Source organism: Zerene cesonia, chromosome 9 (assembly GCF_012273895.1).
Source record: "Zerene cesonia ecotype Mississippi chromosome 9, Zerene_cesonia_1.1, whole genome shotgun sequence".
Lineage (NCBI taxonomy): Eukaryota > Metazoa > Arthropoda > Insecta > Lepidoptera > Pieridae > Zerene > Zerene cesonia.
In genome coordinates, this window is record NC_052110.1 from 5,879,340 (window position 1) to 5,899,623 (window position 20,284).

The 20,284-nt window shown below is 32.7% G+C and overlaps 1 protein-coding gene across 1 annotated transcript in view; it reads right to left on the minus strand.

Annotated features, from left to right (window-relative positions):
* Positions 1 to 11,186: 11,186 nt before the first annotated feature.
* Positions 11,187 to 20,284, minus strand: part of LOC119828895 (F-box/LRR-repeat protein 7) — a 45,589-nt gene continuing 36,491 nt past the window's right edge. The window contains exons 5-8 of the mRNA XM_038351200.1: positions 18,573 to 18,758; positions 14,740 to 14,885; positions 13,426 to 13,599; positions 11,187 to 12,738 (exon numbers count right to left, since the gene is read on the minus strand). Of these exons, the coding sequence (XP_038207128.1) occupies positions 12,526 to 12,738; positions 13,426 to 13,599; positions 14,740 to 14,885; positions 18,573 to 18,758 (719 nt within the window). The 3' untranslated portion in view covers positions 11,187 to 12,525. The remainder of the gene's footprint in view (positions 12,739 to 13,425; positions 13,600 to 14,739; positions 14,886 to 18,572; positions 18,759 to 20,284) is intronic.

Here is a 20,284-nt window from a genome sequence, read left to right on the forward strand (position 1 = left end):
ATAGGAATTTTAACTTTTAATCTTTGTTTTATTTTTTCTTCAATATTGATTAGATTTTTGAATTAGATAGACATGCTAAATTTTATCATTTTAAACTGTAAAAAAACGTGCATTATAAAAGTTAAAAGTTTGCTTACATTTCCATAAACAACTTTCATTCAATTTTATACAAATGAAGGACTTACCAAATATTATCAAAACACTTCCACAACAGTTAAAAAGCACTTACAACACAATATTTAAAACACAACGACTTCTGTAAGGTATTATCTACGCGGTAACTACACAGACGATAAACGTGCGATACGTCCACTCGCGCCGGCTTCGCTTACACAACTGATTAAGATTCTGATATCTGCTAAAACCAAAATGGTATAAAAAATCAAAATTATCAATGCAAATAGGGTTTTCACTTTTCCGAAATCTATACTAATATTATAAAGAGGAAAGATTTGATTTTTTTGTTTGTTTATTTAAAATGAATAGGCGCCGAAACTTCTGGATCGATTAAAAAAATTCTACATTATAAAGCTGCAACTTCGCTGAGTGATATAGGCTATGTATGTACCACGGGCGAGCCGGGGTGAATTACTAGTACGAAATAACACCATTTATTTAACGTGTAACTATATTGCGATAGTTTATTTCTTTAATGCGCGGCTCTAGAAGTCATAACTTTACGAGTACAACTCAACGAACTTAACTGACTTACCTTACTTACCTGAAGACAAGTTAAACCAATTATGCTCCTGGCTTGGTCCAAGATGTACTAATTAACTATGTAGAATCACATTCCCCGCATTGTCTTCACTTTACAAGGATATAATTAATTGTGATATAAAACGGACAAAATAAAATTGGTTAGTCAATTAAACACTATTTATTCATGTGAAAATGTTACTAAAGTGTGCAAATATATTGAATTTATAAGATAGCTGAAGGGTATGTTTATTTGATTACTCGATAATCTCTAATCTCTGGAACTGCTGGACCGATTGAAAAAAGTATTTCTCTGTTTGATATGTACGTGATCCCCGAGTGCAGTAAGACTATTGTGTGGGTTGTTGCCTGGAAGAGAAGTCTATTCAGCAATAAGGTCACCTGATGTACTGCTCCTCTTTGGTTATGTTTTCTTTATGTACGTCCGCTTCTTTATATGTGTGAGTGCATTAATTTATTTATTCACATATGTTATCTGTGGTTCTACTAGTTCCTGGGAATGAGATCTTTCACCCTGGTAAATGCCTATGTCACTCTCTAGCATCCGAAATGTTTGCGAACGTGAAAATTATACCAAAAATCGTTGAAGAAGGACAAATAATACGTTTTCGCATTCATAACGTTAAGGAATCACGTAGAGATTATCATTTGTGATAAGTCTGTCTATCGTACTAATATAAATGCGAACGTTTGTAAGGATGTGTGCGTGTTTGTTGCTTTTTCACGCAAAAACTACTGAACCGATTGCAATGAAACTTGGTACGTATATTGCCTATATATGTATATAGGCAACTTTTTATCCCGATATTCCTACGGGATACGGACTTACGCGGGTGAAACCGCGGGGCGCAACTAGTTGAGTATATTTGTTAAATTCTACGGAAATCTTGTTACAATGCCTAGTTACTTACTCGTCTCCGGCTGGATCTTTAATTTTTCAAGCTTTTAAGATTCATTCTCCAATCCATTGACAGAACCAGAACAGTAACGTTCACTTCTTCCTGCCCACCACATCTACTCTAAAATTTAATCAAAATTGGTTCAGCTATTTCGGAGGTACTTCGTAAAAATAAAAAAAAACACTTAAGAGATAATTCCCTCGTCACAATATTATTATATATTGTCATACTCCTAGAAAAGTATTTTTAGCATGACTATTGTCTTTGTTTTAGTTCTATACATCTCAGCTTACCATCAGGCGAGATCGTGGTCAAGCGCTTCCCTATTATGAATTAAAAAAAAAAAAAGAGTAGGTAGGTAAATATACGTTTATGTGTGTTCTTTTTTATTACAACCTATCTTCTCAATAAAACCTTTTAACTTGTTGCTCTTTCCTACCTACCCATTTAAAATTATTGAGCTAGTTACCTTTTGCTCCGGTTGCCTGGAAGAGATCACTATTAAACGATAAGGCCGCCTTATATACAATACTATACTATTTTGCACATATTAATAATAAGTATCCCTTATGTATAGTTGTATTAGAGTTATAAAATAAATATATAAAACGACTAGACCCATCTATGATTGTTTAGGTGTATTACGCAGCTCTGAGTCGTAGATCGTAAACTATTTTCTATGGCCAAGTTCTATCAGTCTCCTTGTCAATCACCGTTAGTCGAGTGGTTTTATGTTTTGTTTAATCGAAAATCTTTAATGTGGGAGTCGAGCACGCTTCGGCACGAATTAGGCCAGGTCGCACCGAGGAAGTATTACACCCCATCAGAAACCCGCATGAAATAGTAGCAGCAGGCCAGTTTCCCTTTCCTCACCTTTCAAAATCCACTCCTTCTTTCCAGTTGTCAAACCTTTCCTCATTCCTTGCCCCTTAAAAGTGGGCAGTGTATTCGCGGGCGCACTACCTACTAATATAATAATGTTCATGGGCGGTTGTGATCGCTTATCATCAGGCGCATCACCAGCTGAGTTGCCCGCTATGACATAAAAAAGAACTCCATATTTTCTGGATATATTGTTTGTCACACCTTTGTTAACCCTAAACGAAATGTATAAAAATAAAGAACAATTTATAGATAGCCAGGTATCGGCCGATAAGATAGTAGACTCAATTAATATTTTAAGTAAATTAATATATTCCCATGATAAGATGGTTTAATATAAACCTTTTATCACCATTCAAGTGCTAGATACGGTATTTGTATGAATCTTTCAATGTGTGCTTTGATTTATTAGTGTTTGTTCACACATACATGATTTTCGGTCAATATTTGCTATTCTATCATAGTGACACTTTTTAGGAAATGAATGATAATTGTGAGTGGTTTTCAAAACTTACGGTGAACCTGTGTCTCCTCTGACGAGATTGCTCGATTAATGGCTTTTATATATTCGTGAATGATAGCCGAGATTAGTAACTAGTACTACGTGTTGCCCCTCCTCCCTCTCTTTGTCACGGGTTGTCTAATTTTATGCACAAATATGAAACGACATTTATTTCAAATTTCAATTAATGGATGACTCCGGAGATCCGCTACTATGCCATTTGCTATAACCACTGTATTTGGAAACAAACAATGAACGATATATTATATAATGGCAGTACGAAAATCAATGGCACTCTCACTGAAACGCAAGATCCTCTGGCAATAATCTTAAGTACCACTCGACCGTATTAAACGTGTCGTCTCTACAGTTAACGAGTATTTTTAAAACGTTTTACAGCAGGCTTTAAACAACAATTCAGTGTGATCTCAGAAATTTTTTTGTGTCAGAAACACATGAGACCCGTTATCTGACATAGCTTAAATGTCTATTGCGGTGGAATAGCATCTTTTAATCACCAGGGGAGAACCGTGACGCCTTAAAGCAGTATTAATTCCAGTGTGGGAGAAAGACAGAGATATATATGTGACACACACATAACCGTTAAAATATAAGAAATAAAAAATACTAGTCTGTTTTATTCAATAACACTATAACGGTCAGTAATGAAGGTATATACGAATTTATTTGTCTATCCAATAAATAATTACTACATACGAAACTTTGTCTCTTTAGAAGTTATTGTGGAAGACATACAAAATAACTAGATTAAAGGTTTTGTCGAAATATAGATGATATGTTTAGAACTTGGTACAGTAATTTGGTCCATAATTAAGTAAAAAATTAAGAGATGACATTAATATAAGCAATTATAAATGCCCATCAGTATGTAAGTCATCTTCACATATGTTTATATAATTTTAATGGTGGATGTCCAGTAACAATTTAAATAATACAAAATAATCTACAAAAACAAGCTTCAAAATCTATCGTTTTTTTTTTAACATAATAAACATACAAAAACACAAATGTATGTTTTAGTTCTACCACGTAGGCATACCAGCAAGGGCTGAACCGATTTCAATTAATTATTCTTTTTTTAATTTGTCCCAGCTTGGATTAGGATTGTAAATGTTAAACATTTTGAAAGCTAACAATAAGAGTCTACCCAAGCAAACGCCCACGTAATTTTAATTTTTAATTATTTTTCTACGTTCGACCTTTAAAGACTTTAAGGCGCGTTATTAACACGCTTTTATTAAGGATACCATGTTAAAAAAGGAAAAAAGATATGACGTAAGGACTAAAGGAAAGGACTGGGCAGGGAAAGGAAAAAGATATGGGTCTCCGGTATGCACTTACCGACTGCTTTAGACTCGATTTTGACCCACTTTAAAGGGTCAGATTTCATTCAAACTTTATACACTTACCAAGGATCGATGACAATACAATCATTTCATAAGTTGTATTATTTAATTTCACACAAACTTCACTTGTAACTTAAAATGTCGTCATTTCCTACAATTAAAGGTACAAAATAACCACGTATACTCAGTGATCTATACAAAATTTTCGTCTGTATTCATTGTTCGTAAATCTTTATAAATAAAAAGTTTATCCTATTACCCTGATTGAAACCGTCAGGATTAATTAAATTCCTTACATATACTCTGTAAAAGAGCACGTGTAACTATATACCTTTTTCCGGTTCTATCTTTATAGCGTGTTTTTGTACTATATTTATTAAGCTTAATTTCAATTATCAAATACAAATTATCAACATACGAATCGTTTAATATCAGAACGAACCTAACGAATTTATTGGTTTATACGGAATGTTTATGTAATAATGATTTATATCTGACCTTTGAGATATTCAGATATAAACATGGTTATAAATATACTATAATTTATATCGTATCTAAAACCGAATTCTTGTTTAAATAATTTTAAAAGGGGCTTATAATTTTCATGATATTTTGTATGCAGGAAGGGGGTTTCGGGGACGATAAATAAATTTATATAGAATTCATTTACCCAATATAAAAAATAATCAGTAGAGCAGGTATGGACTAACATACTTTCGTCCTTTATATATTTGTGTATTCTCGGGAATCACGTAAAAAAAAATCAATAAATATCGGCTTCTAAAAACGTACATATTCAACAATATTAGATTTTTACGTATTATTTAGTTAATAATGAGTGTAAATCATATTATTATTAATACTTTCAATATTTTAAAATCAATTTATACAACATTCATTTTTTTACAATAACATAACATCCTAAAATAATAACAATGCCGTTTTGTTGTTGTGTTTCCTAAAATTTAATCAACTTACTTGAAATCGAAAAGCAATACGAAATACAATTCGTCCATTTCATTTTACGCATCGCAATAAAGGCAATTTAAATAACGTTGTTTGTTAATGAAAAAGGTTACAGTAATTAACTTATATCTAGATGTACTGGCAGTGTTAAGTCGCGTCTAATTACTTTTTAACCCCCGAAAGAGGCATGAAATACGTCTACATATAACATTGTCTAAGGCCATGGGAAAATCGACCTTCATCCATCTATCAAATGAGCTATTTTTATATAACACATTTTATTTATAAACACGCATATGGTATATAGCTTTCATCACCACATTATGATAACCAAACATAGTTTTAAACACAAAGAATATACCTTGGTGCCTTTATACCAGATACTTTATTTTAACGATCACAAAATGTCTGTGTGTGTGTACTTAAGTAATACATCAGTTTTATTATGCTGGATATTATTTCAAATGAAATTGCTGCTTTTTGATTATTTTAGCGCCAGTATCTATTTAATCTCTTCATATCCCACTATATCACTCAATTACTGACTTTATGATATCAAATCCTTGTATTATCTTGTGATATTCACTATTTTTATAGAATCTAATGAAGATATAAAATACAGCCTATAAATAAAAGAATCATTGCTGATAAATTTACGTATTTGCGATAAATAAAGTACATCTTTCCCAAATCTGATGCCCTTTATCCTTCTATCTCATTTATGAAGTTTTTATGTTGGATCAAATATTATTCGTTAAGATTTCGTCAAAGCTAGAGCACAAAGTTCATTCGTCTGACACGGTCGATTCCACAGGCAGTAATTTAGTATGTAAATAAATCTATAGTTATAATGACACATACGCAAATAACAAACACTTTCCGAGGTATTCATTTTCTTTGATTACCCATAAAATTATCCACCAAACGACTAGCAGGAAGCACAGATTAACTCTCGAAGGCAATTTGTCAGAGTAATAGCTGGTAATTGTCACCATTACAGTATTTTACGCGCTTCATTACGCCTATCACTTAGCCGCGATATATGACTATATTCGGGTTTTAATTTGATTTGGATAGATTGTCTGTGATTTGGCGAAACCTACTTTCGCTTAGGTTCTTTATATTCTATGTATTTTTTTAGTTTTGCTGCTCCTTTTTTGCGTGGTTTCACGCGTACAAATCCGCGGGCAAAGCAAGTATTTCTATAGCACATGTGTTATTCCGGTACGTAAGCAACCAAATACCCCAAATATCATCAAAATCCGTTAAATAGTTTCGCGCGTAACATATATTCATCCACTCATTTTTAATTTTTTTTTATTTTATGTCATATTCGGCAATGGAGCTGGTGGGTCGCCTGATGGTAGCGCTACCACCGCCCATGAACATTTAGAGAGGCACAAAGTCAATTGCAGACTTTACGCCTCCTAAGACGATTCATAAGTTGTGTCTTTTTACTTTTTTTACTGTTGTAATCTTTTTTTTCTGTTTAGATAAAATGTTTTTCGTTAAGTTAATCTTGCGCACTAGATAGTAATTTGTGTATCCATAGAATAGATTTATACATAGAACAATATTTGATGTACATTATTACTGCTGCTCTTATATTAGTGTATAAGTTGTTTGGAAACCAATAAAATAAAATAAAATAAGCACTACGGAGGACGTCCAATTAAATGAATTAATGTTTGAATTTGAATTTACAAATACGAGTTAAATCAAATATATAGTGGCAGTACATATAATGTAAGATATATTTATAAGACTATAGCAGATTGAGAGTTTTTACTTTATTATTTTCAGTAAGAAGTAAGAAGCCATAATATGGCGCGAGCGTTTATCGTGGAAAAGTTAAAGTTATACCTTATAATTAGCGAAGAATAAATCCAACTAATTTTCCTTGCTTACTTTCCTCTTTTTTCAACAGTTGCTCAAGCAAGCTGATCGCAGTTATTATTATGGTATCTAACTAGGTTAAATCAACGCGGGATTTCCTACGAATTTCCACGATCCCGCCAGTGAAACTGAAGACATAGTTCCTTTCTTTGAATCCGCCAAAGGCTGCTTGACTAAAAGTTATTAACAACTAAGTTTAAGTATTAACCGACTCCAAAAAAGGAGGTTTTCAATTCGACTGTATTTTTTAGAGTTTGTTACTTCATAACATCTTGCTGGGTGAAATGATTTTGATGATTCTTTTTTTCATTGAAAGTTGGCGATTCCTGTGCGGCCATTTAAATCGGATCTAGTTTTCACAATTTGGAGGCGGAATAGTTTTTCAGTTTAAAACAATCATGTTAACTATCAGATATACTAAACAACATATCCACGGTTAAGATTTCAACGATAAAACCATTACGATTCAAACAGCAAATATTCTTAGAACTCATTATTTTGTACATAACTTTTCATCGGGGCCTTACAAACAGAATTTTCCGTAAAAATACGGCCATATTGAAATAGAATGCTTAGATGGTTATCCTGCGTAGTTAGATATCAGTCGTATCGGATAGATAAAAGATTATATTTTGAGTGGTGGCTTATTTTGGGCACTCTGCTTTCTTTGAACGAATATAAAACACAATATATATGCATCGACTTATAAGTATATTGATCGAAGTATCATGTAGCTGATAAATTTATACCAGATAGTAACCCTTGATTCCGTTGTTAATTTACTAGCTTCCCGCCCGCGGTTTCGTATAGTTCCCGCTTATCCTATATCCATAATGTCTGGATTGAGATATATCTTTTATCCATCTTCAGATCTCTAACTAAGTTGGTATTAAATTTCATTCAAATCGGTTAAGTCAAGGCGTTAAGAGACAGACAAACAGACAGAATCTTTACTTTGACAAATATAATATTAGTAGTAGTATGGGTGTGTATAATATTATTGTATATCGAATGTGTAGTGTGAAGGATTCCACTCACTTTGAAATTGGTGACAATTGAAATCAATAAATACTAGACCGATTTTAAAAATGCTTTCACAATTAGTAAATAACTACATCTTCATCAAGTTATATAGGCTCGTACATTTATTTTTGAAGTAATAACTTCTTCATCATCAGCCCATATATGTTCCCACTGCTGGGACTCAGGCCTCCTATGAGGGTTCAGGCCATAATCCACCACGCTGGCCAAGTGCGGGTTGGCAGATGTCACATGCCGTCGAACTTTTAATTCTTGGACATGCCGGTTTCCTCACGATGTTTTCCTTCACCGTTGAAGCAGTGGTGATGTTATCTACATGCGCAGATAAATTGAAAAATCAATTTATTTCCTGCGCGCTCGCCCGGTCTCGAACCCCGACTTATCGATTTTGAAGTCCGAGGTCCTCACCACTGAGCCACCACTGCTTACTATAATCAGATACCTTTAAACGAGCAATTCTTGTATATATATATATATATATATATCAACATCAACAAGGAACATCGGAATCGGCTCCAACGATTTTCATGAAATTTAGTATACAGGGGGTTTCGGGGGCGATAAATCGATCTAGCTAGGAATTTTTTTTAGAAAATGTCATATTCGTGTTTTATTCGTGTTTTTTTTTTTCCTGACATCTATTGGTGAATAATAATACTATTTTGCTTCGTAGATAGCTGGACAACTGAAATAACACATAGGCACTTTTTATACCGATATTCCTACGGGATACGGTTACGCAGCACGCTTACGCGGTTTCAACCGCGGGTCACAGCTAGTAACTTCTTATGTGAGAGTAAACCGCTTCGTAACGTAACGCGTTACAGTGCCAGACTGTCGGACTTCCCTTTCTCTCGTGAATACAGTAATCACTTCTCGGGTGTCCCTTTATTTAGCGGCCCTTTCTAGTAGAAGAATAGACGTAACAAAATATACTGATGGGGCATAGGACAGACCATCTTTACCAAGCTAATTATCAGGTGGTATACTTTACGGAACATTGAAAGAGTAAATTAAACAAAACATGCAAGATTATCACAGCAAAACGTATCGTAACTATTAATAATCTATATCAATTAAAACGACATGCGTTCGATAAATTATAATTTATTAATACCTCAATCAACAATGGCAATCTTAAAATACACAATTCGTTGCAAAATTAATATCTTTTCAAGATATCTATTAATTACACATGATCTTCTACAAAATTATTTCGTACACACATTAACATATTTACACGAAATAAACTAGTCATACATTATTAAAAAAAAAAAAAACATATATACACTATTTACAATTTAAACTAGTATTTAGATGAAACATTCCTTAGCTTCTACAAATACAAATAAAAAGTCTTTTCAACTAAATGAAAACGTTCACAATTCAGAAGTTAATCTCGTCTTTAGAATATAATTGTTCACATTTATTTTATAATATAAAGCTGTGGGTAATTAATTTTTTAGTAAGTTTTTCACAAGCTATTTACAAAAAACGATATGGTTTTGTCTTTAAGAAAAATTTTATATTAAAATATACTTATTTAGAGTTACAAAACAAAGCGAATTTCTAATCATTACTCTCTATGCATGTTTATGGTACACTTTACTGAGAAACTATAACTGTGATAGATTTGGCTTTGACATATATTATTCAGATCTAGACCTGTAAAAGTATCATTTTATGAACACTAATTATGAATGTTTGACAAATCAAGCAATTCACTTTGTGTACGTGTTTATACATACCTCGATCTTCAAAGCTAACCAACGGATTTTGTTGGGTTTTTTTTAATAAACAGAGTGATTCAAGAGGAAGCTTCATATGTATATTAACATCTTTTAAAGAACCTAACTCCGAAGTAGTTAGTAGAAACAAATAACTATAGGCATTTTTAATCTATGGCACAAATTTCGTTGAAGTGGATAAAGCCTGGAGCTGTGGTGGACGTGTAATAAAAATATATTTGTCTGAAATAGAAATATTTTTTTTTCTAACATGTAAACTGCATTGCATGTCTTTTGCAATTTAATATTTACTATTTCATACAAATTCAATTGTATAGTAATGTTACTTGTTATGGATAATTTCAAAAACAAAATTATTTATTAAACACAATTCATATTAGTATTTAATATAAGAGTTTAGTACCGATAAAAGTCTAATTTTCAATGTAGGAATCCTCAAGCATACACAATTATTCATCTTAGCATATTTCTAAATTCAGTCATCAATACAAAAGATTTTACTGTCTACAAGCTTTGAAACCATAGACATGCTTCAATGGTACATTTGAAATCGTTAAAATTATACACATCACTTGGTACACTACGAAAATTTGTCTGTTCGGATAATTCTATCACTTTAAACAATAAAATGGAGCATCATTATAATATTGTTGCAAATATATTGGGATGTAATCGAAATGATAACAAAATGTTCAAACCCTAATACAATTCTTCCAACCCTTATCATAATAGCGTAAGGATAACAAGCATTTTTCTCGTAATTACTGTCTAAAGACCATCTCACACAGAAACACAGAATGTTTAAGTGTGGGAATCGAGCACGCTTCGTCACGAGCACCCACAGGTCGTCGTAAATACTAGCTAGCTGTGTTTCATTCGGTGAGTAGGGGAGCCTGAGGCCCGTATTCTTTTCCTTATCCTTCCCAGTCCTTTCCTTTATTCCCCTCAAGTTGGCAATTCATTTGCAGAAACGTATATTTTGATAAATTCTAAATTTAATTCAACTTTTATGCGCCGTACAAACTTTGTAAAATTGTGTTGAATGTGTTATCTTGCAATTAATTTAAGTAGCTACATACTAATATATTGGTGTATTTATGTAATTCTACCTATTTTATTATTTCAATGAGCAGCAATCCTTACGAAACAGGAAGGTCTTTTTTTGGTATAATTATCAAGAAAACTCCGTAACAAGATCCCTTTTCGTCTAATATTTTTTTTATCAAATTGAAACGCAAATCCTGTCAGGAAAAATTTCTTAGCCGTCAGGTATTATCTTCCTTAATTAAGATCGTCGAAACTTTTATTTTAATCGCGTCGTAAGCTGAAGATGTTGAAAGATGGTGAAAAGTGGCTCTTGTTATAAAGTTAATTATTTGATATCTGTTGAATGGAAAGTGTGAATTATCCTATGAAAACAAATTAAGATGGCAGTAGAAATAAATTCAATATGTTATGTGTTATAAATAGTAATTGAATATTCAATAACTGAAATGGAATATAATGCATAAGTAATAGAATATATAACTTACTTAAAAATTCTAACAATTTGGAATCGTAAGACTGTGATGAAAAACGGCTTATTTTTTCATAAAATTTACGTCAAACAACTTTTTGAAATATATGGTTTTCGTTTATATTTTCACACATAGTACGTAAAGACCTTATGATCGAAGAAGATACGCCTAGATGGTCATAAAAACTAATTATTATCAGCATTGAAAAGTCCATTTATTCCTCTCAAATTCTGACACTTATTATTACATCAATTCGAACCTCGAATATGTTTTTTCGGTTTTTCGAAAAAACCGAATGAACGGGGATCGACCCCTTGTTCGTGCTCTCCATGATAAAATACTTCCTATCACGGTGTAATATTGGATTATTATTGGTTCAAAATACACTTGATGATTTTGCATTTTCCTTTAAACGAACACGGAAACAGCTGGTTTAAGTATAAACTGTTAGAATTAGATTTTATTTTATATTATATAGTAGTAGTACAATTTAATGAAAAATGATTTTTTTTTTGTTTATATTCCGCTAGACTGTTTTAATTTGCTATAAAGTTCAATATAAAATCTGTGGACTTTTAATTCTGTCAAGAATAAATGCATCGTTAAAGGAATCGTACATTATATCATGTTATTGTTATAATATATTTATCTAAGTTAACAATAAATTTGGATTTTAATATATACACATTTCATTTAAAAATAAATCATATTTATTTTTACACGCTGATCTCCTATGTATAAATACAATTTACAATCGAGTAATTTCTAAAGCACCATTTTAAAAAGTTCCATTTTCAAACTGTCAACTCACCACAGATACAAAATATCAATCAACTAACGTCGCTTACACTGAATATAATACAACTGATTTAAAACATCACAACTGTTTAACTCAAATATTCGTATACATTCATAAATCATCGTTGCAACACACTAATTCAACAAATTCAGCCTCTTAGCGTGAGACATTATAAGAAGTGTCACAGATCAGCAGAATCCCGGGTTAGTGTGTTCGATGACACAGCGTTTGCAGTACTTCTTCACTGCTCTGTAACCTCTCAGCGTGACTGGAGTGTCCTGTATGTTGAGTTGTGTGAGACCTCGGCAGTAATACGCTACTGCCTCCAAGCCATCGTCGCCGACCAACTCACAGCCGCGAAGCGCTAACTTTTTGAGGTTAGGACAACAACGGGCTAGGATCTGAAATGAAAAAAATCAGAAACTAAGGTCAAATTGGTGTGGTAATTGATTATAATTGACTGTAATTTTTCATGCTATTTATATTCTAAATTATAATCATTTTTGTAGTTACATAATAAATGGGTCTCAATGAAACTCCACCATGCATATATCATTTGACAGATTATTGCGTTATTATTATTTTAAACAAATAATCCAATAAGAGTGATATTTACATAAATGATCATTGCTCATATCATTAAGAATTATTTTCATATTATTATAATTCAACACAGCATAGTAGATTATAAGTAAGAAAAGGAAAAGAAATGATTAAATTTCGACCCCAGAAAGGTCAATAAATGGAATAAATGGAGTAGAAGTGAAATAGTTCCGCCAATTCAAACATTATTTCCTTACTAGGCAAAGTACAAGAATTATTATGTTGAAAGCAAAAAGCCGACTCACATTTTTCGTTATATTTGGTATATTCATTGCTAGGGTAAGGAATTAAAAACAAACCCACTCTCTATGTGCGGGCGGTCAATATTTATTATTCTATGACATTAACACCTCATATATCAATATCCTTCGGTTTGGCCAGCAGAGCGTGCCAAAAAAATGATCATTGAACATACATACGCCCGAAAGGCATAACCCTCTTGTCTCCTGTCGCAGTCGGGTAGAAAGTAATGACAATCCGTGTACCTGCAAGCCCGCTTCAGACACGTCGGTAGCGCCGAGGTCGAGCGCGCGCAGGCGCGAGCACCCGCGCGCGACCGCCTCCACGCCGTCGTCGCCGAGCGCGCCGCACCCGCGCGCGTTCAGATAACGCAGCTTGTAGCAGCGCCGCGCGAGCGTGCGGATCCCCGAGTCCGAAACCTGATATGTTCAAAAGTCCAAGTCAAAATTATTCATATAAGCCCCAGAGCACTTACGAACGTCGATATAATCATACAATAAAGCATTGCGTAAACATTTGAATAACATAAAAATAAATAGAATACAAATCACAATAATTGTGATTTGTATACAATTTTTAATAAAACTACACATTTCAGTCTTCGTATGTAAACTGGCTGATTGATTTTTATAAAATATGTAATGAATCCTAATTATGACATTTGTGATAATATAACTTCGACCGTTCATTGGTACATAGAATAATCGAATCTATGGATAACAAAAACCAAGACAACAGTAAAAAAAATGGCTCAGCTAAAGGAACATGCTTCGTTGCTATTACGCAGGGTCCCTAAAATTACATACAATTATCTATGTTACTTAATTAATATATTGTCCAAGCCGTCACAATCTAAATTAGTCTTAAATGTAGATTAGATAAGGTTCTTAATGTTAGACTACATAGACTCGGGGACTAATGAAATGTGAAACAGTGGACATGTTTCATATATCATAATTCCATGAATTATTACAAAAGCTTTCAACTAACCCTGGAAGTATTCGATAACATGGCTCATGCTAATTACTCGTATAGTACAAAACTTGATCAATATTTCGGATAATCACCCATTAAATGTAACATTATACCCCTTTGTTATTAGCTGTCGCTGTCGCCCGTGGTCGAAATAAACTATCATGGTACAAACTTTCATCCTCTATTTTATCCCCTTGGACGTAGGATTTATCAAATTCTTTTCTTAGCGGATGTCTTCATAATAGAAGCTATCGGCATGCCAAATTTCAGCCAGATCGGCGCAGTAGTTTGGACTGTACGTTGATAGATCAGTCAGTCAGTTTTTTTAAGTTCACATATATACATAACATAAATATTTCATCATCATCATCAGCCCATATATGTTCCCACTGCTCCTATGAGGGTTCAGGCCATAATCCACCACGCTGGCCAAGTGCGGGTTGGCAGATGTCACATGTCGTCGAACTTTTGATTTTTGGACATGCCGGTTTCCTCAAGATGTTTTCCTTCACCGTTTTAAGCACAAATATATAATATAAACATAAGTATTAAGCTACAATATACTCTTTTAAATTAATAACTACCTGTGAGCATTTGGCTACGGAAAGATATCGCAACGCAGGGCCCAGTTTGGCTAACTCATAGAGTCCGAAGTCAGTGACCCCAGTGCAGTCTGACACACTCAGTTCCTTCAACGCACAGTATGAAGGTACCCACCGAACGCCTGCATCTGAAATTAGCGAAACATAAATAATATTTTATGATAATCCTATTAGAAACTTGTGAAATTTCTCAGACCTCTTTTGCCCTTAAATTTCCGACGAGTCAGACCTTCAACTATGCTCTGAAATGCACTTTGAATAAATAAGAAGAAAAGAATATATATAAATGTTATCTGTCTTCTTCACTATACTTATTTTTGATACATATAATAAAAATTACAGAACACATTACATTTCTTATCTCGAGTAAAATCACATAAAATTGCATGTATATTGCCTGTTGAAGATAGTGTATAAACTTATTAATTAAACCTTCATGAAGACATGATCCATTTACTTATCCACCGATTTTACTAAAACGAACAACCGATTGCAGTGATCTTTATATGTTTGACACCAAATTGTTATCATTTGTTCCCATTTTAGAATCTGAAACGGTACCTACCTCCCCAATATCGTCAGTGGCCTTTTTTTATAGAAAACCGTTTTTTGAATCTATTCATTTATTTATGAGAATTTTATTCAGTTGCTGGCTTATATATGGGTTATGCTTTATTTATTTCCATATTTTGCCCTTACATTCGTTATCAATTCTTGTCACTATAAGGAAATGATGCATAGTGAGTTATTTTAAACTTTGGCATTTATACCAAAGGTCACTTTACTCACAATTCATATTTATAGTACATAAAAAATAATCTTCAATCGTATTTATCTGGTATTTGTAATAAAGAGTAGTTATTATTTAACTATACGCTTTAATGCTGTCTTCATTAAGAGCGATAATAAATTGTGTTTGATATTTCACACATTGAGATGCTAATTGTTCTTGATTCGAGTTGATTGAATCGCGGGTTGTTATTATTTTTCCAAATACACTATTGCTGTATAAACTCAGTTATATGTATAAATATTATAAACTTCAAAATTATTTTCATTTTACTACAATTTTAAATTACGCAAAATTTCTGAACAAAAAGTATCTACAAAAATTTGTCTTATCTATAGTAATCGGTATAGTGTTATATTATCTGTGGTAATAGTATAGAAAAAATGTAATTCTGTTTTGTTTTGAATAATTGGTATGTTGCCAAATTGGACTGGCAATAGTCTTTTTTTTATATTCAGCTAGCATTAATTTACCAGATAAATAAAACTATGCTGGAAATTGGAACCGTATCAATTCGTTTGATTTAAGGTTTTATAAGTATAAAGAGATTTTTTTCTATGTTTTCTTTTTCTCTACCATGCCATATTTAATGTATTATTTATGGTAAACAAATACTAAACTTTTAGAGACCTCCGAACGTACCTAAAATTGAAAACATTTTAAACAATCAACTAGAGATATACAAAATGGAATATTTAATCCAAAGACAGTAGTTTTGACAGGATTTGAGTACAATACAAGACATTATTCATTAACGTACGTGAAATCAAGCACAGATTCAAAATCCATAGACAAACGTACCTCGAGTCTATACTCTATGATCGTCTACGTTCCTATTCATAGATAATGATAGATACAACATTACCGGCCATTTGTATGTCGTTTATCATCATGTCATCATTACATCCCACTTGTTGTACCTCGAGGTATATTATTATGTACTTTTTCCATGGCCATCTGGTTTTTGCCATGCTGGTAACTAAAATCATGTTCATTTGACACCATTCATATGATGTTAGGCTTAGCAAGTCGATAATAACTACTCGATGTTCGTTAGTACGCATGTTGTTCGGTAATTCATGTGTATTATATAATAATCATACAGAGATATGAAGATGAAACACATAAATAATAGACAAATTGATAAAAAGTGCGAATTTATTTATGGTCGTCATTATATTAATACATAATAAAAACGTGTTGTAAGACAAATGGTGCGAGAGCGATATTTCTGAATATAAAACAAGAGAGCGGAGAGAGCGGAGATTATAAAACAATTCGATAGATATATTTATGGAAAAAAATGTATTACAAGCATAAACAGAATTTTGGTAAGGTTTTGATTGAAATTTAATAGGGCGATTTAGACGTAATTCATACAATAATTTAACATCTATTTTATTTGGAGCAACTAGAAGTATGTATCCCTACTAATATTATAAATGCGAAAGTAACTCTGTCTGTCTGTCTGTCTGTTACGCTTTCACGCCTAAACCACTGAACCAATTTTGATGTAATTTGGTATGAAGGTAGAACTGAACTTGGGAAAGGACATAGGATGCTTTTTATCGAGAAAAAAAGAGTAGAAGGAGTTGAAATAGGGAGATGAAAGCGACATAACCGTATTTCACGCGGGCGAAGCCGTGGGCGGAAAGCTAGTCTATTATAAAATTATAATACATCAGGTTCACAGCAACGTTCGTACATTTCATTATTATAATATGTTTACGGACATAATTAGCGATAACATTTCATATTAGTTTTGTTTATCTTTTTATTGAATCATGTAATATAGATAAAGCATAAACTCTAGTGTACTGCGCGTTACATTCAAAACACCTGCTTATTATATTGATGGTCAGAAAATAATAATAATACGTAAAAAATTTAATAATGTAGGAATAAAATAGAGTATAAATATTATACATTTAAAATAAACTCATTGATACTTTGTAATGTGAAAGATAATCTTTTAAAGAACAATTTGACCGCAAGGAGGGATTCGAACCCGTGTCACTTACCGTATCGTGGCACCCGTGATCCCTCCAACGATCGACCTTCTTTTATTTCAGTTTTTTGTGTCTTTGGGACACTCCATACATATAAATTAAAGCGTCAAATAAAGCATTTATTACAATTATTTTAATTGTATAATATATCAATCATTTGAATGCTATATTACTAAATATAGAATTTGTGAGATTTTGATGTTTTGACCAGCTTGAATTTTAACCAGCTCCTGTGGCCACCTAAGTGGCTCGAAGGAACACAGTGGGGATTTGGTCGGTAAGAATCAGACATACCCCACGGCTATCCCCGGGGGCCGTGGGTATCTATGCAAGATTTCCCCATTATAAAATAAAACAATAAGTAACCATGCAGTATAACTAAGTAACAGAGACCTTAGAGTTATTTCGTCCCATATTCAAGCCGTCATACGAATGTAATGTATACATAAATTAATACATACATAAATAATACATACATAAGTTAATTAAATATTTGTTTGGCTCCGATTTTGCTTTTGCGGTCATTATGCAACACTTCGCTATAACTTCAGAGTTACAGTCAAATCATTGTTATTTATAACTTCGCTCATTTCCCGTGAATCTGAACTAACTTTCGCTTAATAAGAGCGATCTAATTAGAGGCTGTGGCACTTTGAAGTCAATAACAGAACGGAACAAGTATGACTAGGACTCGTTAATGAAGGACTTCATTTATCGTATAATATTCAACACTTTTATCAAATAATACTTTATTTTAATATAGTTAACAGTTAGAGAAATCAATTATAGTCTTAACAGACACAGTTTATATTGTATATAAACTTTGTCTGTTAAGTTTGTGTTACAGTCATAAATCCTAGTATTTAGAGAGAAAGACATATTAATAATACTTTTTGACTCCACAAAACAAAACGAATAATAAATATTGCACAAATGTGCAAAGTACCTACCGATTTTTCTGTATGGTTTACTAAGAAATTGTAGGGATGATTCTTAATAGAAAGGGCTTTTCTTACCAGTGACTAGAGTGCACCTCCTCAAATACAGGTACTGCAGCGTCGGACAAGTGTGCAGGAGGGCGCAGAGGCCAGCGTCAGTCACCCCACTGCAGTCGGTCAGGTCTATGTACTCTATGGGGGGTCTTCTTGCCGCTAAGCGACTCTCTAGCCACGCCCATTCTGGCCAGTCCACGTTAGGACAACCTGAAAGAAAAAATCGTATTATACAGATGAAATATAGTAAGCCCGGACTCACAATTATTAAATGCCTAATGGAAAGTTTAGTTATAAAACGCTACCGCATTATACGCAATTTTCCCGAATATTGCAGCTAAAGCTGTGTTTTGTCACCTTTTTGTCAGCGTCATTATCGCTAGTCGCTACGTACTTCTTTATATCCATTGCTTTTTTAATTTAGTCTTGATGCATGATCCACTGTTTTTTTTTTCATAATTTGTTTATTATATCGTGTTTTAAATGAAATAATAAACCTGGTCTGTGGCAAAGGCCCTCATGAATAGTTATTTTTTTATCTAACAATGATACTGGATAATATTAATGAGTATATATTATGAGCAAATATGCACTTCTTTAATAACATCTTATAATCTTATAAAATGTATAATAGGTTTATTTAATACGACCAGAGAAATATTATTTACGCAGCGTTACTAGTAAGAGTTAGCAATAGAGTCTGAAATTTGTTTTTTTCAATGTTTTAAGTTCAACCCTCCATATAATATGTTAAACATATATAAAATACTATTTGTTAGATTATCACTATCATATCTTTAAGAAAATCTGTTATACGCCTATAACTATTGTCTCATACGTTTCAAATCTTATTAATAGCTGAAAATTAACCCTAATGTGTAAATTCATAAGGTTTTGTTTAGATTGCTTTAATTAAATCTGTTCAAGTATTAACATGCCCTACCAGCTGTGAATCCCTATTGAAAGGTAAAACATTATAAATTACATTTCCAGGCTTTAATTTATTATTCATAGTATGTTTACAGTTTGAGTTCAAAATTATGTTGTGTTTAATAGAAATCTATTGAAAAACGACAAAGGATTTACCAAATACTGTAATAATATGCTACGTAAATCAAAAAATAAATACCTATATATGCTAGTTTATACATGAAAGTAAGGGTTTGGTTAGTATACTATAAAGTATAAACTGCAGAATCGATTTTGATGAACCTCGAACTATTGCTATTCTTATAGCAAAGGAAATAGACAATAGTGTTTGTTATAGGAATAGTATAGTTACAGTTATTATCTTTTATAAAAAAGCCACGTCCAGAATTGATTTTGAGAACACGACAATAATCAGAGATTCAATACACTAAAAATAGGGGATGATAGATCAAAGCTTCAAACTGACAGGCATCTGAGCACATACGCTCCTCTTGTAAATATATAACTATGGATGAATTTATCTTAGGATTGAATTAATATTTATGTAAGATATTTAATCTAGTTTAGCGCCCGCGCATTCGTCCGCATGTCAAAAGGAAACTTCCAGAAGAAGAGGTTTGTCCGCTAAAAAAGTATCACATGTTACTATCCTAGCTCTAGCCTCCTAATTATAATGACCAGATACAAAAATTAGTTCCCAAAATCATTCCGTTGCGACGTGAGAGTAAGACAAATAAAATATAGTTTAAAAAAACTAAAAAACACGCTTTTCAAGCACATCAAACTAAAAACTATAAAATAATTTT